Raw genomic sequence first — 20968 nt, forward strand, 5'->3', positions numbered from 1 at the left:
ACTGTTCACTTTAACGAAAAAACACATTTTTACACTAAAAAGTCAATCCTGATACTATTTATTTTACCCTTTATTTTGTCTTTATCGTTAAAACTCCAAGTTTTCAAACCCTTTTCATTAGTTTTCATTAAATAAAAAGGGTGTGGAGAGATAATTGTTGTTTGTGTTTTAGGGGTAGAAAATTAATGTTTTATTTTTATTTATTCAAGGATATATTTGGAAGTTTGGTAAACAAATTTATTTAGTTAGGTGTAGAAATAAGAAAGCTGGGTTTAAATAAAATTTTCCAAAACCAAACCCTCCCCAGGCCCACGCCATTCATCCTTTCCCATTTGGTTACAATTAAAAACTTACAAAAATAGAAAGAAGAAAAAGGAAAATCCTAAATCGTACCTAGTCCCATGCCCCCCAAGTTCTCCAAGCCCACGGCACCCCCAACAACCACCGCACCTCGCCACTCTTCGTCTTCCTCACCTCGTCTTCTTCCCCATCAACCACCTCGCCACTCTTCGTCTTCCTCACCTGCCGCTACGTCACCTTGCACAGTGCATTCTCCATTCTCCCTCTTGATCCTCGCCGAGGTCGCTAGCCTTTGCCAGAACGTCATCGACGGATTGATTCCATGGTGGGTTTGGGTTTCTTGGATTGAGGTGGCGATGGCTGTGTTATGAACTGTAAACAATGTGATTTTCTTAATCACATTTTAAGAAGTGAGTTAGTATTAAGCAGAGGACTAGTTACAATTTAGTTATGTTTTTATTGTTGTGTTATGAATGAGCCAGCTGGCTTAGTTTGTATGACTTTATATAGCTGTTGGGTTGTAAAGTCAGGAGGTATTATATTGAATAGAAAATATTATTCCAAAAATAGGAGCGTAGCTCCCTTCGTATTCCATCACTCCCATCCTCCCTTGCTATATCTTACTGCTACAGGTTAAGGTTGAATCGAGTCTTAACATTGGTATCACCCATTGTCGATTCTGGTTTCCCTTCCGTGCATGCCCCGACACACTACCACCTCTCGTTTTACAGTCATGGAAGAGCGCATGGCTGCTCTCGAAGCTTTTTTTGTTTCCCTGCAGTCTTCCTTCTCTGATACTCTGGACGCCAAGCTCGCGATCTGCTTTGAGCAGTTTCGTCGTGAACAATTTTATGGGGGATGGAATGGCGGTTCAACTTCCGATCCCAATCATCGTCCAGCTCCGATCGTGGAGAATCTTCTCGATCCTGACAAAAGGGAACTCCTCCGCCCTCCACACCGCGAGATCTATGACGGTGCACACCACCATCGGCCCAACTTCCAACATCGCATCGAATTTCCCAGATTCACAAATGGAGATGATCTGATTTCTTGGATCTACAAGGCCGAGCAATTTTTCGCCTACTATGGCACTGCGGAGCATCAAAAAGTGGTGACAGTCTCTTTTCATTTGGAGGGCAAGGCGTTACAATGGTTTCGGTGAATGGATTGTTTGGTTACTACACCACGCTGGGATGATTTCACCACTGCATTTTGCCGTGAATTCGGACCTTCAGAGTTCGAAGATTGCACTGAATCTCTCTTCAAACTCCGTCAAACGGGTACTCTCAAGGATTATATTGCTGAATTTCGTAGGCTTGCCAATCACACTTCTGATGTTGGTCCGATTCTACTTAAGAGTTGTTTCCTCGATGGATTGAAGAAGGAATTAAGATTTGATGTGAAATTGCTACGCCCTACCACTGTCCATGGGGCTATTTCTATAGCTATTCAATTGGATACTAAGTATGCTGAACTTAAATCTGGTTCTCCAAAATCTTTTCCTCTGTATAAACCCCCCTTACAGCCTCTTACTCCCCATAATGCTGCCCATCCTAGGTTTCCCAACTTACCACTTAAGAAACTCTCACCCGATGAAATTCAGAAAAAGAGGGAGCGAGGTGACTGTTGGTTCTGTGATGAAAAGTGGGTTCGTGGTCACAAGTGTGGCCAGAATCAATTATTGATGATCGATTTCTTAGGTACTGATGAGGAAATATTTAAACCACCTGATGATGTGTTAGCTGAGATGCAACACATGGAACTTAGTGAATGTGCTTATTTTGGGACTCTATCCAAACGCACACCTCAAACCATGAAAGTGGGGGGATTCATTGGCAACCAACCCGTGACATTCTTACTCGATTCGGGTAGTTCTCATAGTTTTGTGGATTCTAGGTTGGTGAAACAAGTTGGTTGGAAATTATGGGGAACCAAACCTTTTGAAGTATTGGTGGCTAATGGTGGGAAGGTGAGGAGTCAGGGGTGTGATAAGGCGGCTCTCATATCTTTGGGTGGTTATTCATGTGCTCATACACTTTTCACTCTTCCTCTTGGTGGCTGTGAGGCTGTTTTGGGTGTGGATTGGTTATCTACCATCAGCCCTATACTTTGGGACTTCCAGCTTTTCATTATGGACTTCACAGTGAATGACCACCATTATACACTCTCCCATAGTACCCCTCAACCAGTACCTACTTTACAGGCCATCTCTCTGCCCAATGTGGACAAAGAATTTTCGAATTCTACTTTAGGGTTGGTGCTCTACTTTGTGGAGGGTTCTACAATGGAGGCTTCTGAGTTGACTCCCTCTCAGCTCCATGACTTGCAACAATTATTGCATGATTATGCGTATCTATTTGAAGTTCCTACTTCTTTACCACCACTACGAGTGCATGACCATCGGATTCCTCTCCTGCCAGGTTTCAAACCACCTAACATCAGACCCTACCATTATGGGCCTCTCCAAAAGTCTGAAATAGAAAAAGCCATGGCTGAGTTGTTACAAGCAGGTTTTATTCGTCCAAGTCACAGCCATTTTTCTTGCCCAGTGTTACTTGTCTTAAAGAAGGAAGGAGCTTGGAGGCTTTGTATGGATTACAGAGAGTTAAACTCTATAACCATCAAAAATAAATATCCTATTCCCTTGATAGATGACTTGCTTGATGAGTTGTATGGGGCTCAGTTCTTTACTAAGCTTGATTTACGATCTGGTTACCACCAGATTAGGATGTGTGAAGAAGATATTGAGAAAACTGCTTTCCGTACCCATGAGGGACACTACGAGTTCCTGGTGATGCCTTTTGGGCTCACAAATGCTCCTGCCACATTCCAAAATCTAATGAATGATGTCTTCCGGCCTTACTTACGGAAATTTATACTTGTGTTCTTTGATGATATTCTCATTTACAGCAAGTCTTGGGAGGATCACATCTCACATTTAACAACTACATTCCAGGTACTCACACATCATAAGCTTTTTGTGAAGAAACAAAAATGCTCTTTTGGCCAGTCCAAAGTTGAATATTTGGGACATGTGGTTTCTCGAGAGGGTGTAGCTGTTGATCCCTCTAAGCTGCAAGCAATTGTTGATTGGCCTATACCTGCGAATGTAAAAGGATTGAGGGGTTTTTTAGGCCTCACGGGTTACTATCGGAAGTTCATTCCCGGTTATGGCAAAATTTGTCAACCCCTTTATGAGTTGACTAAAAAGGATGGATTTCATTGGAATTCTAGTGCTCAGGATGCTTTTCTGACACTCAAACAAGCTATGGTTTCTCCTCAACTCCTTGCATTGCCTGATTTTTCAGTACCTTTTGTCCTTGAATGTGACGCATCCGGGAATGGCATAGAGGCAGTGCTGCAACAAAGGGGAAAACCTATTGCTTTCTCAAGTCAAGCACTTGGTCCCAAGAACCAAGCACTATCCACATATGAGAGGGAATTAATTGCAATAGTGCAGGCTGTAAAAAAGTGGCAACATTATTTGCAAGGAAGGCATTTCATCATTAAAACAGACCACAATAGTCTGCGCTATTTCCTAAGTAATAGAGCACATACATCTTTTCAATAGAAATGGGTATCTAAGTTGCTTGGATTTGATTATGAAATCCAATATAGGAGTGGCTCTGAAAATGTGGTTGCCGATGCCCTCTCACGGGTAGTTGTTTCCTCTCAACTTCAATGAGACACCACTGATCAGTCCGAAATGATTGTCACTTGTCATGCTATCTCATACCCCTACATGGGATGGGTTGATGAATTAAGAAGGTTTAATGAGAAGGATGATTGGATCCTGGAGAAGGTGCAAGATTTAACTCAAGATGCGACAACCACCTCCTACTACCATGTTGATAATGGGCTGCTCAAGTATAAATCGAGAATAGTGCTCAGTCCCACTTCAATTTGGCGAGATAAGGTTCTCCATGAACACCATTCCACTCCTACTTCGGGACATGAAGGGGTTCTTAAGACATATCACCGGATTAAGCGTGGGTTTTATTGGACAGGCATGAAAAGTGATGTGAAGCGATTTGTTTCTGAGTGCACAGTTTGCCAACAGCATAAGTATGAAACCATTGCTCCTCCAGGTTTGTTGCAACCACTGCCTATTCCTCATGGTATTTGGAGGGACATTAGCATGGATTTCATTGGAGGTCTTCCTTTGTGCTCTAGAAAATCTGTAATAATGGTGATTGTCGATAGATTATCCAAGTATGCCCACTTTGTGGCATTAGCACATCCCTACACTGCTTCTATTGTGGCTCAAGCATTTGTGAACCATGTTTTCAAATTACATGGCATGCCTTCATCAATAATAAGTGACAGGGACCCTATCTTTTTGAGTTCTTTCTGGAAGGAGTTCTTTAAACTTCAAGGATCAACCCTTTGCCTGAGCTCCGGTTATCACCCCCAAACCGATGGCCAAACTGAGGTTCTCAATAGGTGTTTGGAGACCTATTTGAGATGTTTCACTAGTGCACAACCTAAAAAATGGTTGCATTGGTTACCATGGGCAGAGTGGAACTACAACACTTTGTATCATACCTCTGCACAGTTTACTCCATTTGAGTTAGTTTATGGATACCCCCCACCTCACATTGCAGCTTATGAGAGTGGCACAGCACGAGTGGAACTGGTGGAGCAAAGTTTGATAGCCAGGGATCGACTTTTGTCTTAGCTCAAATCGAACTTGGAAAAGGCAAGGAACAGAATGAAGGTACAAGTTGACAGGCACCGAACTGAGAGAGAGTTTGTTGAGGGGCAACTGGTCTACCTAAAGCTTATACCTTATCAATTGCAGTCTTTAGCTTCTCACTCTTATCACAAACTTTAGCCTCGTTTCTATGGTCATTTTGAAGTATTGGAGAAGATAGGCTCGGTAGCTTACAAGTTAAAGCTTCCTGAAGGCTGCAAGTTACATCCCGTTTTTCATGTGAGCTGTCTAAAGCAACATTTGGGCCCTGACATTGTTCCTACTACTACTTTACCCTCTGTTCATGATGATGGTTTGAAACAATAAATGCCTATGACAGCACTGCAGCGTAGAATGTACAAAAAAGGGAATGCAGCTGGAGTTCAACTACTTGTGCAGTGGGAAGGGGGTACCAGAGAAGATGCAACCTGGGAAGATTTTGATGCTTTCACTGCAAGCTATCCGGAGTTCAAGTTTTGATTGCCAAACAACCTTGTGGACAAGGTCTTTTGAAGGGGAGGGAAATGTTATGAACTGTAAACAATGTGATTTTCTTAATCACATTTTAAGAAGTGAGTTAGTATTAAGCAGAGGATTGGTTATAATTTACTTATGTTTTTATTGTTGTGTTCTGAAGGAGCCAGCTGGCTTAGTTTGTATGACTTTATATAGCTATTGGGTTGTAAAGTTAGGAGGTATTATATTGAATAGAAAATATTATTCCAAAAATAGGAGCGTAGCTCCCTTCGTATTCCATCACTCCCATCCTCCCTTGCTATATCTTGCTGCTACAGGTTAAGGTTGAATCGAGTCTTAACAGGCTGCCATTTCTGTTAGCATTTTGAATCTTTGAGAGGAATTGGAAAAGAAAACTAGATCGAAAAAAAATAAAGAAGGAGAGGAAGAACGGCGTGGTACTGGCGAATTGGAGAAGAGAACTAGTTGAAGAAATCAAAGGGGAGGGGAGAGGATGAATGGCGCTGGACTCGGGAGGGTTTGGCCTTTTTTTTTTTTATAAAAAGAAATTATGTTATACAAAAATTAACAAAAAATAATATTTTATTAATTTTATATATATATATATATATATATATATATATATTTGTTTTTTGACCACAAGGCACAAGTGTCACGTCAGCAAAATTGTAAAATCATTATTATGATGTCATCGCTTAACAGCTCACTTAACAGATTTTTTAACAATTGTATAAAATTGAAATAAAATAATAATTAATTCCGAGATTGAAATATTTTAAAAATATTATATAAAATTACAATTACACTCAAATATGAGAGGTAAAATATTTACCCTTAAATTAACGACAATCATAACTGATAAATTAGTTTTGTTGTGCAATTTAGTGCATTACAGAAGTCCTATCATTTTTCCACCAAAAAAAAATAAAAATAAAAATAAAGTAGAAGTCTTGGGGGTTGGATAAGTTTCAAGTGTTTTCCTTTGCGGAGGTTTGATAGCAGAAGTAGCGATCTGGGTTTTCTTCTCACTTGAGTGGAGAGTTGGAGTAGTTGAGTTGAGAGGGGATAGAGAAATGGCGAGTTATGGGGATGCGAGCCAGAAGGTAGACTATGTGTTCAAGGTGGTACTGATAGGAGACTCTGCGGTGGGCAAGTCTCAGATTCTGGCCAGGTTTGCCCGAAACGAGTTTAGCTTGGACTCCAAGGCCACCATCGGTGTCGAGTTTCAGACTCGGACCCTCCTCATCGAGCACAAGAGTGTCAAGGCTCAGATCTGGGACACTGCTGGCCAAGAACGGTCTCTCTCTCTCTCTCTCTCTCTCTCTCTCTCTCTCTCTCTCTCTCTCTCTCTCTTCCGCTGTAGCATGCAACCCTTTTCTTTCAATCTGCTACCTTGGGTTTTTTGGATTGATGGTTTGCAGCGATTCCATTAAACTTTCTGCTTTTTTACTTTTTCCTGTTTTAGTAAAAGTTCTTAGTTGCTTTTTTGGTGAGCTGTATGCATAGATTGCATTACATCCTTTGAAGTTTTTTTTTTCCTTCTTTCTGGGTTGATTTCTTCAAGTAAATTTTTAATGTTGGTAGGTTAATTACTTCTCTGTATGCATATGAATTAGATAATCACAGTGACAAAAATATGTACAGAAAGTTTGGGTAAGATTAGTAGTTTTCTATTTATCTGAGAGTTTTAGATCCATGTTTTTGAACCTGATAGTGTACTCAATATGTTGTGATATTGATTTGGATATCCACTCGAATGATTAGAAATGTTAAATTCCGAGAATTAAATTAGTTATCGGTTTCTTTATGTGATCCGCGTGTTGCTTAGTTGTAAAAACTTGACACCATTAATAAGGTTTTCGGTTACAAAGATATGAAATCGTGTTTAGTTCATAATCTAGTTTTGATCTTAGTTTCATTTTCTTGCAACTTGGAGATACCATGGATGATAAAGCGTGATAAGAATTGTTACCCTTTGTTAAACGGTGTGAATAAGTACTCCGTTGATTCCCCCTATTTGAGTGAGAGCCATGACAATATGATTCGTCCAGGCTTGCGTTTCTTGCCTATTTGTTCCAGGTTTGGCCTAAAGGTTAATTTCATTATAAAGAAGATATAAGACTTTAGAGTTGATTTATTTTTAGATGGGAATGGATAATTGCTCGGGTGAGGATTGTCTTCATTATGATGATGCACGATTTTGGACAGATTTACTTTACGAATTATATATGGTTGACAACTAAACCAGTCAACGTTGCCTAGTATAACTGTATAAGATGATTTGTGCATCTCATTCTTGTTATGGTATCTTTATCAGCAAGTACCATGTATAATAGAGCAAGTCAAAACATCATATGTTGATATGAGGCTCGGCTTTTGGTGTCCTTTAAATAAACAAAGTACATCATTTTCAAAGAAAATAAAAGTTAGCCTTGGTTGGATATGCAAACTAGGTGGATTAGAAGCTTTACTCTGGCTGTCACTCCTTTACTTTCTCGTCATGGAAAAGTTTGGTGTATTGGCAATTGATGTGTCTATTTCTTCTCTTATTCTGTTTTGAGCAGATATAGAGCGGTGACAAGTGCATACTACAGGGGTGCTGTTGGGGCAATGCTGGTCTATGATATAACCAAACGCCAGACCTTTGACCACATACCACGTTGGCTGGAAGAGCTGCGCAGTCATGCGGACAAGAACATAGTCATCATTCTGATAGGCAACAAAAGTGATCTCGAGAACCAGCGTGCAGTCCCCACTGAAGATGCCAAAGAATTTGCTGAAAAGGAAGGACTTTTCTTCTTAGAGACCTCAGCCCTGGAAGCAACAAATGTAGAGAATGCTTTCTCGACTGTGTTGACAGAGGTATTCAACATCGTTAACAAGAAGAGCCTTGCTGCCAACGAAAATCAAGGTAACGGGAACCCTGCACCTCTGGCTGGTAAGAAAATCCTTATCCCGGGCCCTGCACAAGAAATCCCAGCTAAGAGCAAGGCATGCTGTACGTCGTGATTCAACAGGAAGGCTGATTTTTAAACATCGAATACTTTCTTTGAAATTCTTAATACCAGCAAATTTTGAGGGGTGTGATATATTTCCGTTGTATATTTTGCACATTGCTCTGCTTTAGTTTGCATGTGAAAATTTGAAATGAAGAACTAAAGATGAGCCTGATTTGGGTCTGCTCGTTGTTGATCTGTTTGAAATATAGTTGAGTGCAGTTTTTGGAATGTTGTTTATGCTGTACGTGCGATTGAGTGGTTCGGAAATCAGCTGTTAAATCTTGCATCTAATAAATCTTTGCAACAGATGGATTTTAAGTAAAACTCGTACCACTCGGCCAAGCCCCTTTTTATGACTCACTGCTACAAATGTTGCGGCAATGTTTCGTATATTCAAACAAGATTAGTACATTCATTTAAGAGATTTGTAGCTTATGTCGTTAAGAAACCACTTAAGGGCATGACCCATGACCTGAGTATAGCACCTGCCACATAACACAACCAAAACAACAAAGACGAAATAATGATTACAAACATACTGAGGATGATTAATCTCGTTCAACAATGTCAGACAAAAATAAAAATTCGCCAAAAACCGGCCAGAAATACCAGGAATATTTCGATGTTAAAAAGGAATACCCAATTTTGTATTAAATTATCTAATTAGAGTACAACAATGCAACTCTGGGATTCCACAAATTATCGCTTCGTGTCCTGTACCTCATACCCGTTGGACATTAGAAGCCTCGTTTTTCTTCCCCAAAGGTCCCTTCTCGGTTTCCATGCGTGCCAAAAGCCTTTCTTGCAGTTCTTGGCAGTCAATTGCAGTGACCATCACAGACAAACTTGACCTACCTTTCCAGCATCCAATGGCTATTGTTGACTCCTCTACTTCAATTGGACCCGACGTGGCTTTGCCATCTGCAGATATAAAGTTTACGTAGGTCAAAAAAAAAATAAAAAATAAAAAATAAAAAAAAAGAACAATGAATGTGCACTTCTGGTCCCTGAACCAATGATGCGATATACCTTTACTCAAAACTATCACACAGCATCCTGACATTATGCCTGATGCCTTCTGACCAAACTCAGAATCAACAAAATCAGCAAACTTGATAGATTTATACTCGAGAAGATGCTTAAAGTCCACGAGGGATGCACATAGAATCTGTTTGGTGATGTATGGAAGAATAAGTGGCAACCCTTCTGATGATATCCGGAATAAACAAGGTGCCAAATTGCCTTCTCTTGCAGTCTGTCGTTCCTGTTGAGAGCAAGAATAAATTAGAGAATGACTGTTACGGAATATTTAAAGGTAGCTCCAGAATGTAGAAAAAACTTTTGTTCATCAGTCCAAGGCTTTACCAGAATCTCTAGCTTCAAAGCATGAGAATCCTAGGATGAAAATCATATGTACTACCAACTTGGAATCCACTACACCGAAACAGTAGGCACTGCACTACTTGTTCGCTCATTGTATTAATTTTAAACACACTTACGCTATGGGATTTAGAAAGTGATCAACCTATCTATAGGCATGACAATTTTGTAGAACCTTCTTTGATCACATATCTGGAAACTCGAATCAAATAACAGCATTTTTTTTAAAAGACGAAAAAACAAATTCATATTTAAAATACTTACAAACATCTTAAGCCCAATGGATGTTATCTTAAGTTGCTGTCCAACGGAGAAATTCAGCTCAAGAACGTCTTTGACCGACTTTGAGATGTAATAAATTCTCTTCACATGATTAGCATCGGTGTTTCTTGTAACAAGGTGGTCATTGAAGGGAAACGATTCATCAATGCCATAGAATGTCTTTATGCTATCGATGGTAGCTTCATCTTTAAAGAAAACAACAGGGTCAACTCCTCTCCACTTGCCTTGACACTGCTTCTTTCTCTTTCCTCCGGCTTTTTTGGGATCAATTTCCTCATCAACAGGCTCTTCGGCTTTCTCCGATACATTTTCTTCAAGTGTGACAGAAGGATCCAGTTCCAAAGACACCCCATCTAGTTCATCCTTTATTAACTCTGCCTCTGAAGCTGCTTCTGAAAAAGTCTCATCTGTACCATCTTCCAAACTAACCACTATCCCATTTGTATCTTGGTTACCCTGATTTTGTAATTCCACCTCCGGCTCATCATTTCTCGAGTCCAAGTCCCCTTTAGGACTACTAGGTTTCCCCTGAGTGGCTGCTCAATGAAAGGGAAAGAGGAAACCAAATCAAAATAAACAATATAAACAGATCACAAAAGCTGGCAGCACATGCCTTTCTTCAAATCCGAAACAAACTATAGGCGACACATTATATATACTAAAACTCAATTTCCCTAACACTGTTCATTAACAGTGATTTGATGAGTTTGCCCTTTATTTGGTACTCATTCTGAGCTTTTCAACGTGTGTTGAACAGTATATTTACTTATTTGCCCCTCCTATACACGTGTTGATCATCGTGGAAGGCAAGAAGGATGGAAAAGCCGGGGCTCTTCCATTTGCTTCCAGAACGGATTTCTCCAGCTCTCTCTCAAGACCCGAACCCCTTGGCCTCTGCAAGAAGGTTCATCTCTCTCTATAACACCTTTTTTTTCTTTCTATTTGTGATCAAATTTCCTTTGCATGAATGCTTCTCAAACTCAGTTTCCCCAACACTGTTCATTAACAGTGATTTGACAAGTTTGCCCTTTATTTTGTACTCATTCTGAGCTTTTTAACGTGTGTTGAACAGTAGATTTACTTATTTGCCCCTCCTATGTGCGTGTTGCTCATCGTGGAAGGCAAGAAGGATGGAAAAGCCAGGGCTCTTCCATTTGCTTCTAGAATGGATTTCTCCAGCTCTCTCTCAAGACCCAAACCCCCCGGCCTCTGCAAGAAGGTTCGTCTCTCTCTCACACCTTTTTTTTTTTTCAATTTGTGATCAAATTTCCTTTGCTTGAATGCTTCTCTGACATATTTGTTTCAGGTTTGATTTTTGGGTTCTCTTTTCTTTGGATTTTAATTTTAAAAATGTGGGTTTTCTTTTGTTCAATGGTATGCTATGGTCCATCTTCAGTTTTTTCACCAGAGATCTCTGCCAGCACTGCTCCTCTCTCGGACCAGGTACGACTCATCATCAAGTACTCAAGGTATGGATTCAACTATGAATGTCCCATGCGAACTGTTTTCAATTTTTCATCTGGGTTTTTTGAATTGCAGGAAGTTTGCTTCCGCATACTCATTGTTTGCTTCCATTTTTCCTGCTTTGGCTTCAAATCGGACACCTAAACCCCTCTACCACTCTCAACACTTTCAATTCCATCCCCCCAAATAAGATTAGTTAAACCTCTGATGCCATTCCGCATTTTGAATCTGATTCCAAAAAAAAATCCCCAAAATTTCTTCTTTTTTTTTTGTCTCAAATTTTACATTCCGCAGTCCCCTGGTGTTCATTTATTTGATTTTTTATTTGTTTTTTAGATTAATTATTGATATTTTGTTGACTTTGGAGGTCGCACTTGGTGCGATGGCAAGTGCCTTCACCCATGAGCGGTAGGTCTCGGGTTCGAGACTTGGGAGCAGCCTCTCCATAAATGGGGGTAAGGCTAGCCGACATTTACCTCTCCCAGACCCTGCGTAAAGCGGGAGCCTTGTGCACTGGGTACGACCTTTATTGATATTTTGTTGACTTTAATTGATTGAAGCTCTTCGTTTGGATGCAGCCATTCGATTAAGTAGCTTACAACCCCAATTGCTCAAGGAGTTGTGGAATTTGAACTGTTTTGAACGAAATGCTGTGGAATTTGAATTGTTTTGAAGGAAACCAGGTATCTTTTTATCCATTTACTTCTTTTATGGAGATAATTGTTAATTTGAATTTGGTGGCTGATTTAAGAGGCATTTTTTTCTTAATTGCTTGAGGGATTTGCTGCATATTTGCGTATTTCAATGTATTTATTATGGTTTGTAGTTTCTCTATGTTTCGTAATGGGAATAGGTATTCTAAAGTTATTAGATACATATTATTTGAGCAACATAGAGGAGATTGTTGATAATTTTAATTTATGATAGCTAATGTCATATGCTATTTTTTTCATCGCTTCAAATATAGATTGATTACTAAAACACATATACTGACCATCCTCCTTTTCGAATTTCCTTGGTTTTTCTCCGTTTGGATTTTTCCGTTTGTATATTCCAATTTTTTTAGGGATTTCGGCTACTATGCACTTATCAATTCAATTCTCATGTGATTTAGACATCAACATTCCTTCTGATTTGCATCTCAGTTATATATATCTGTACATAAGAAGAAAATATACATAACGGCAATAAAGAGGGGCCAAAGGAAGATTTTCAGATGCAAAACAAGGTCCTAAAGAGGGGAAGGGCTCCAGCAAATTTAGCCTTTGAAGCTTGCCAACAAATTGAATATGAGATTACAGCGTGAACTACAATCCTTAAACATACTCTCTCTCTCTCATATGAGATTACAGCGTGAACTACAATCCTTAAACATACTCTCTCTCTCATATGAGATTACAATGTGAACTACGATCCTTAAACAAACTTTTAGAGGCTTTATTAAAGCAAAGATAAATTGAACAAACTAACTGGCTACAAAGTGGAATAGCTACCTCATTCGTTGTTCTTTCTTAGAAGGTTCTTTTATAGTAGGGTTATGAGTTTGACATAAATTATATATCTCCCTTAAAATTTGGGAGCTAGCCCTTCCTCCTAGCCTACATAAGATCGACATCGACTTTGTTCTTCAAAGATTGCTAAAGATATGTATATCTTCACCTCTTTTTTCCCTATATGTGTGTGGGTATGTACACACACACACACACACACACACACACATATATATATATATATCTTTTTTGTGTTCTATATAGCCCATATTATTCTAAGCTCTGGGTTAATATCTAAACCATGTGGTTTGCCATGTTGCCTGTTTTATTTTGCATGTGAGAACCAAATGATTACCAAGTAAATCAATAGAGTTCATAATATTATTTAGTTAATTTAATAAGCATAATAACATATTAAATGTTATCATCTTGTGTTATGTTTTTGCAAATTCATAGATCATTTGAATTGAATATAATTCCTATAAAGATTATATTATATCTTTAATCCGTGTCACAAAAGATTATATCCAAACATGAATTGCAACAGTTAGCTTTGATTCATGTTCTAATTAAACAAATAGTTATGTTGTAGGTTTTAACTTGAATCATCTTTTAATATGTTCAAATTATCTAATATGAACCTATGCATATTGTCATTTCATCATTATTATGGTTAAGAATTTCTGATAATACACTTAACTATTATCATAATTACAGAATGGCTTTCAAAAATGAAATTGAGTAACCCCTGAATTTTGGGCACTTCTGCAAAAGCAGGCCAATTTCAAAACTGCAGGTACACACGCGGATGCACCTAGCAAAATTGAAGTGAAGTACTAACATTTTACAGGGCAGAACCTTCAAATGGTATTTTCTTAACTTATTGCAGATTGCATAACATACCTCTTTCTAATATTTGAAACACTATTTGATATTTGAATTGATACTTGAACTGAATAAACATCAGATAGGACAATCAATTTAAATATCAGATTTCATTTTTGTATTATGTCTCAATATCATATTTTAATCATCGTTATTGGTATTAAATGTGCTAATGAATCTTTATAATCAGTGCAATGTATTATCTAATATCATGTTGATTTTGTCATCTGAGTTTCTTAGAAAGCTCGCAGCTCAGTTACTTTTTTTACTAGGGTTTTGACTTTTTATTTGTATTTTTTAGGAAATTGCAAAAACCTCGCATTGAGATTTGGTTCTTTCAGCAGTAGGACCTCAGGATTGAAGACTGAATTATTGTAAGTTTGTTTTCTTTTTCTTTTGTTTTGGCAAGAGAAATCTCAATTATGCTCCACTAATGTTTTATAGTGTTTTGTTGATGTTGGTACACTCATATTACTGTAAAATGGGCTCTTTATCTTGGTTTATTTGGCATATGGATAATTTTAACTACTCTAATTGATATGCCCAAGTTACAAATGAGGACTATTAGGGAAAAAAACATTAGTTGTATAATTCCAGGAAAGGTGTAAATGAGAACTATCAAGGAAAGGAATAGTAGTTGTATAATTTCAGGGCTATGAAGAAGGTTAGAAAAAGAATTTTAATCGTCCAATTGTATTCAAAATTTCATTTCTATTGGAGCTGAAAACTGACGTCACTGGAAGAACGCAATCTTGCTATGCCTTTAGTTTGGATGAGAAAGGCGGTAAGCTTTTTCAATTTTTTACCCCTTCATGTAAATGACACTAGATTAATTCCTTTAAGCGTTTCTGCCAGTGTTTTCCTTACCTACTCATTGTTCATAGAGATCCCTTCTAACTCGAGTGTTTAGAGTCGTACCTTCTATGACTTTTTGCACAGAACAAGCTTCACTCTCAACCTGGTTAGGATTCAATCTACCAATTAATTTAATGTCATGTCTTCTAATTTGTATTAGTTTAGGCTTTCAAAATTAATGTTTGATTTCTACCATTTCTTATATTGTTCTATTGTTTTAGGCTCCATGTGAAGTGTTAAGTGTTATACATGTTAGGTAGAATGAAGAAGTGAATTAGGTCCTCTTGAGAATACAGTGGATAAATCCATGGGTGTTAACTTGGTTTTTAGATTGTTTGTTCAGTAATAACATAGATCTCAATATTCGCACCTCCAAAATATTTAACATCATCTACTAACTAAATATTAGATTGCACTGATCGAAATAAGAGCCTATTAAATCACTAAAAAAAAGTTCTCTCCAACTGGTATAAACCAGATTCCTTACCAAAATAAATAAATAAATGACTAGGCGGTCATACTTTATTCTTATTTTCTTTATAGTATAAATCTGTTGGTGTATAAAATAATTGCATGTAATTTCATTTTATTTCTTTGCCTAGGCTGCTTTCTTGACAATCAAGAGTACAGGAGGGAAACTTTTGGTGCTCCAGTGAACAATTTCGATCATATTTTCTCAAGGTAAATGAAACAACATTCCGTAATATTTTTTGCAGTAAATAACCCAACATTTCGTAATCTTTTGTATATAAGTTCTACTATTGATCGAAAACCACAATCAAGTGGAAGGTCTAGATCTAATTTTTTATTTTTTTTTATGTAGATAGCCAAGAGTTCTACGATTTTTTGTATGTGGACTGTATCAATTAAATCTTTTGTATGAAAAAAATCTTCCTAATGATTTCAATGTAAATAATGTTAATCTTCTATGACTCAATTTTTAAGATTTTTCAAACATAATCTCTTACAATTTTTAATCCCGCAGCATCGAGCTGGCAGCAATATCTAGTTGACACTATAACCCAATTTATGTGTGACACGTCATTTTATTTTAAATTCTTTTTAAGGTGTACTCTTTTTCTCCTAAATATCTTTGAAAAGAATTTATTAGGTGAAAGAGCATTTACTAAATGAGAGAAGAGAATAACGGGGTAAGTTGTTTGAGGTCATAAATATTTTCAGCATTAGGATTGAGACAAAACAGAGATGCGTTTTCTATGTACGATGCAAACAACCCCTTCATACCCAAATAAGAAGACAAAATACAGTAAAGCTAACATTTTAGCACAGGCATACTAAATCAGAGCACTTCAACTCTTTGCAGAAACTTGAACTCACCTGGCAAAGCAGAATGTTTGTGGAAGACAGCAATAAAGAAAGCTCCTCCGTTTTGATCATGCGGGACTATCCTCATGCAGCGTTCTAGTGGAAAATCAGAAACTTCCTCCTCTTGTTCATTGGCTACAGTTGCAGGATCATCAGTTGACTGCAATGCATCTTCAACATTTCCACCATTCTCATGCTTTTCTCCCACTTCCATACTACCATTAGCGTCCATTTGTTCTGTAAAGCTTCTTCCAGAAGGAAACATGCTGGGAACAATGACACTTTTACGATATTTGCTGACATTTTTGTGGGAAGCTAACCACCTACCCTTGTCACGTATCTGCATTGTCGAATGAATATGGATTTATTACTGACGCTGCAACTTGCAACACAATAGGTGATGTTTGGACAAAATATTGAAATTGAGACCACTATCCTTATAGACTTATTTTACTATGCTAGAAAGATAGCTATATATGTATTAAAGACAAATAATTACAATGTTGACTCAATTTATACATAACCACGGAGCAGAGTAAAATAAAATGGCTTCACCTAACATTGATGGTGCAATATAATGCATTGATTGCAAAAGGATTTTTTAACCCCTGCAGCTTTTATCAGGAGAAGAATGGAAATTTGTGATATCTTCTCCTTGACATCTGAATTATTTATGGCAAAAATACCTTATTACAGTTTTATATTAGTGTAGTGAATAGATGACACAATCAACAGTTAGATCAGACAATTTTCAGAGCACCAGCATAACAATAGTACTAAAAGTGATATCAGCATGATCCCATTCAGTAATCAGAAACAAACCTAGGTTACACAAACTAAGGAAACAATTCTTATTCAATAATATGTTGTGCACATCAAGCTTTCACTATACAGCACTACCATAAAAAAGGTAAATCTAACACCGACCTTCCATTTTTTAAGACCTGGCCTTCGAACAAGTTGAGGCAGCTCACTAGAGACATCAATAAGCTCAACAGACCCACCACCCCTCCGCAAAATCTGCAAACAAAAAAAAAGGGACACAGTGGTCAAATAGCGAAATGACCACAATCCATGGAAAGTCGGACTATAAAAAGGAACACTTTCTCAAAATAAAAAAGATGTAATCTACCACTCATAGCAAGGTCATCCAAACAAAAGAATAAACAAGCACAACAAAAAATTATGAAACTCTGCCACTCATAGCAAGGTCAAAAGCATCAAACTAAAACAAAATGTTTATCCATGTACTACTTCATCATAAAGATAATACTTCAATTAAAAGCTAAAACATAAAGCTGAAACAGAGTGACCAAATAAACAAATCCATAAAATCAATTAATCATATGAAGGTGAAGAAGTGTTCCAATCCACTAATCAGTTTGCAAGAAGTGAACAAAGTCAAGAGAACTAGAAGAAACAACAGTTGCATGGTTGGCATTCCATGGCTAACTACCATGGCCTACAAGGTCTCTTCAATCGTATGGATAAACCATGCTGTTGCCGCTTATAAAATACAATCTTTCAACCAATCAAGTTCTAAGTTAAATATTTTGTAAGAAAATAACCAAACATATTACCTCAGCAACCACGGCTTCATTCTCAACTGGATTCATAGAGCAGGTAGAGTACACCATTCTTCCACCAACTTTAAGCAATGATAAACCTAGGATAAACAATATAACATATGAGAATATACTAGGAAGCTAAGCATAGGGCCATGAAAATATACAGAAAGGCTTATTTTTTGGTATGCCCCCTGGAACTCGAATTTTGATCTCATTTTCCCCCTGACAAGCGGTTGCTAAAGCCAAACATGTGTCGTCGACAAATGGTCCGCCCCTATCGCTTTGGCCTGACCTCCCTTAACACTCCCCTCCCTCCGATCTCTTCTTCTCCTCCTCTCCCTCTATTTTTATTTAACTTTCTATTTTTTAAATAATTTCTTTATGACTTAATTCAAAATTTTGATTTAATATCAAATCCACGTGGCGTCATATTATTGGTGCGAGAGGTCCCACACGTGTGCCACATAAGCAACTTAACAGAATTCATGTAGAGCAGAACAAAACTTGAGTTTCAGGGGGTTAGGTGGTGTTATTTTTGTTTCAGGGGGGAAAGGGAGATTAAGTTCGAGTCCAGGGGGGGCATTGCAAAAAATAAGCCATACAGAAACTATGAGAAATTGCTTTTCATGAAAATACCTCGCATAGCTATTTGAATTTGTAGAGGATGAACCCCATTGCCCAATCCAGCATGCCTGTACATAAGCAAAACAAATCTCATCAACCTGCCAAAAGAAAAATAGTGACTGAAAAAATAAAAGTTATACCATTTCCTCCATATATCAGGAGCCTTGCGAAGGGTACCATCTCCACTGCAAGGAACATCACATAAAACACGATCAAACACAAGTTGGCTGATGGGTGGCTCCATTTCAGCTCCTATTTCAGAAGCAGTAGACTTTGCCCGGCAGCCAGGAAAGTGCTGAGCCTCATGATTTGTGACTATCAAGTTGGCTGTGCACATTCGTTTTGTTTGATGGATGAGTAGATTACATCTTTGGACATCAAGATCATTTGCTACAACCTAATTAATGAGCCAATAAAACAAGGAACCAAAATCATAAATGGTTAAATGAGGGAAAATCCATGGCACATGAAGGGAAAACACTAACTGATATAAGGAATGGGAAACAGTATATAATTAAAAGGAACCATACCAATCCATCAGGTAGGGATCCTGGTTTCATTGATCGGTGTATAATCTCAAGCAATTGGAATGTTTTTGAACCTGGTGCAGCACACACTGAGAAAAATTGTAGCAGACAGTCAGTAAGCAGTAGGTTTAGTGTTTAAAGAAAAACAAAAAAAAAAAAGACCTGTCACAATCAATACGGTAATAATTTTTCCTTATAAAATTTGAAAAATACACCATAGAGCAGAGTGTTCAGAATAAAAGAAGTCCCACAAGGAATTATGCATCTCCAATCCAAACTACATTTTTCACCAACACTCACAATGCTAACAAGAAGCTTGAAAACACCATATAGAACACAACCGATTAGATTTTCACTTGACGCTCATGATTCAAGTCTCATCATTTGGGTCAACTAGGTTCCTAAATTTTCAGTCTGAGAAAGGGGAAAAGGGTAAATGCAATATAAGTTGCTTACTATCAAGTACAAAATGATCTGGACGTACATCAAGGAATAGTGGAGGTACCTGTATCATAAAAAATTAAAATAGTGTAACTGAATACTTGAGCATTACTATAAGGTAAACTACTTGCACTGAAACGCCCAAAATTTATAAATGAATATTACAGCATTATTTCAGTATCAGACTGCATGTAACAGAGGCCTACCATGCTGACAGCCTCCTGTCTTGTGATGTTTCCAATCTCATTTTCAAGCTTTAAGAACTCATGAAACCTGAGATATTCATACCATCAGAACCATGAACACACAGAAATAATATTAAAATGGGGGATAGATCGAAACAAAAAAGAGTAACTTGATGCCATTACGGAGAATTTGGTTAAATTCTATATAAGTTAGAAAATGAAGAAGGATCAACCTGGAAACCATCACAATAGTTATGGTCGATCCAAACAACAACAAAAACAAACAAATCAGTATTATTCATATAGGATCTCTGTGGTTTATACAAGAGTCAACTCAGCCATTCATCTTGATTAAAAATTACTACAGGACAGGTGGTAATAAAAATCCCGTCATACTACCAGCCAACCTAAAAACTTTTACCATTATAAGCACAGAATAACAATGCCTAGACTACTTGCTTCTAAGAATGTATTTACCACTTACAGTACAAACTACAACGTATCCCCACATAGTACATCATTTACCTCTCAAGTGTTTGGTTCTTCCTCAGCTGCATGCGAGAAAAATTTGAATGCCAAGCTAGATTCTCAGGGTACCAAGGCAACGGCCTAATAGGCTGTGGTTCACCCCCTTCACTTACCTGGAATAGTACAGATTATATAATCATAAATACCTTAGAATTTACAACAAAACCCAAATGATGCAGCACAGTTTTTTGCTACATTTCATTTGTAAAGTAGCCTGCAAGAGACCAACCTCAGATTGCAGAGAGATCATAAAGTCATCCTCCAACTGCCTTCGGATATCCGAACAAAATTGGCTACTGCAATATCCACACAAGTTCAATTGAGAATTGTGTGTCACATAGAATTAAACCGCATTTAAAACATGAAAACACATAGAAAAGACATTATTTCAATCACCTCGAATTGATTCTAAAAGCAGCAGGCAACGGCTTTCGAAGAACTTCAATGAATGCATCCCACTCTTCTTGGCTCACAATCCCTTGCTCCTACCACCATTAACACATTCCACACATGAATAAATAATGACCATAACTTACTTCCAAACGAAGAAAATAAACAAACGTTTACTCCAAAAACATACATGCATATATATGAACAAACAAACATAAATATATACATATGTATATAGAATCTGATATCACCTTATAGTATTCATCGAATGCAGGGTTTTGAGTGGCAAAGGGTTCCCAACCACGATTCTCGCCATTGTTTTCATTGGTGTTTTCAGAGGAAGGATCAGACTTGGGACGCTTCCAAACGTTCTCTCTGTTCTGACGGAAGTGGCGTCGCTGAGTGCGAGAACCGCCTCTGCCTCTGCCGCCGCCGCCTCCCATTTGGGTACGTAGCTTAACTGTTTGATGATTGGTCTCACCGAAAAGAGTTTAGCTGTTCCGCTCGCTGTGAGTTTTATGGGAACTGCAAACAGATTCTTGGGCTTCCGGGTC

General features: G+C 37.9%; 2 protein-coding genes and 1 long non-coding RNA gene across 3 annotated transcripts; 1 reads left to right on the forward strand and 2 right to left on the reverse strand.

Annotated features, from left to right (window-relative positions):
* Nucleotides 1–258: 258 nt before the first annotated feature.
* On the reverse strand, nucleotides 259–657 carry LOC126628243 (uncharacterized). The gene is made up of 2 exons (XR_007625325.1): nucleotides 499–657; nucleotides 259–450 (listed from the first exon to the last, which is right to left on the reverse strand). It is a non-coding gene; the product is annotated as an uncharacterized LOC126628243 (long non-coding RNA).
* A 5704-nt stretch (nucleotides 658–6361) lies between these two features.
* LOC126628222 (ras-related protein Rab11D-like) lies at nucleotides 6362–8697 on the forward strand. The gene is made up of 2 exons (XM_050297835.1): nucleotides 6362–6767; nucleotides 8035–8697. The coding sequence occupies exons 1-2, from the start codon at nucleotides 6544–6546 to the stop codon at nucleotides 8477–8479; spliced, it is 669 nt and encodes a 222-aa protein (XP_050153792.1). The 5' UTR covers nucleotides 6362–6543; the 3' UTR covers nucleotides 8480–8697.
* A 293-nt stretch (nucleotides 8698–8990) lies between these two features.
* Nucleotides 8991–20967, reverse strand: LOC126628212 (uncharacterized). The gene is made up of 15 exons (XM_050297826.1): nucleotides 20666–20967; nucleotides 20421–20509; nucleotides 20254–20320; nucleotides 20022–20137; nucleotides 19518–19584; nucleotides 19327–19375; nucleotides 18874–18959; nucleotides 18484–18740; nucleotides 18356–18411; nucleotides 17732–17817; nucleotides 17079–17171; nucleotides 16164–16491; nucleotides 10114–10667; nucleotides 9499–9733; nucleotides 8991–9390 (listed from the first exon to the last, which is right to left on the reverse strand). The coding sequence occupies exons 1-15, from the start codon at nucleotides 20855–20857 to the stop codon at nucleotides 9191–9193; spliced, it is 2475 nt and encodes an 824-aa protein (XP_050153783.1). The 5' UTR covers nucleotides 20858–20967; the 3' UTR covers nucleotides 8991–9190.
* Nucleotide 20968: the final 1 nt, after the last annotated feature.

Source organism: Malus sylvestris, chromosome 1 (assembly GCF_916048215.2).
Source record: "Malus sylvestris chromosome 1, drMalSylv7.2, whole genome shotgun sequence".
NCBI lineage: Eukaryota > Viridiplantae > Streptophyta > Magnoliopsida > Rosales > Rosaceae > Malus > Malus sylvestris.

Excerpts from the sequence above, each read along its gene's own strand:
- LOC126628222 (XM_050297835.1), top strand. The coding sequence starts at position 6,544 with ATGGCGAGTTATGGGGATGCGAGCCAGAAGGTAGACTATGTGTTCAAG. Across the intron at positions 6,768-8,034 it reads GACACTGCTGGCCAAGAACG|ATATAGAGCGGTGACAAGTG; the intron begins GTCTCTCTCTCT and ends TGTTTTGAGCAG.
- LOC126628212 (XM_050297826.1), bottom strand. The coding sequence starts at position 20,857 with ATGGGAGGCGGCGGCGGCAGAGGCAGAGGCGGTTCTCGCACTCAGCGA. Across the intron at positions 20,510-20,665 it reads CATTCGATGAATACTATAAG|GAGCAAGGGATTGTGAGCCA; the intron begins GTGATATCAGAT and ends TAATGGTGGTAG. Across the intron at positions 20,321-20,420 it reads GCTTTTAGAATCAATTCGAG|TAGCCAATTTTGTTCGGATA; the intron begins GTGATTGAAATA and ends TGGATATTGCAG.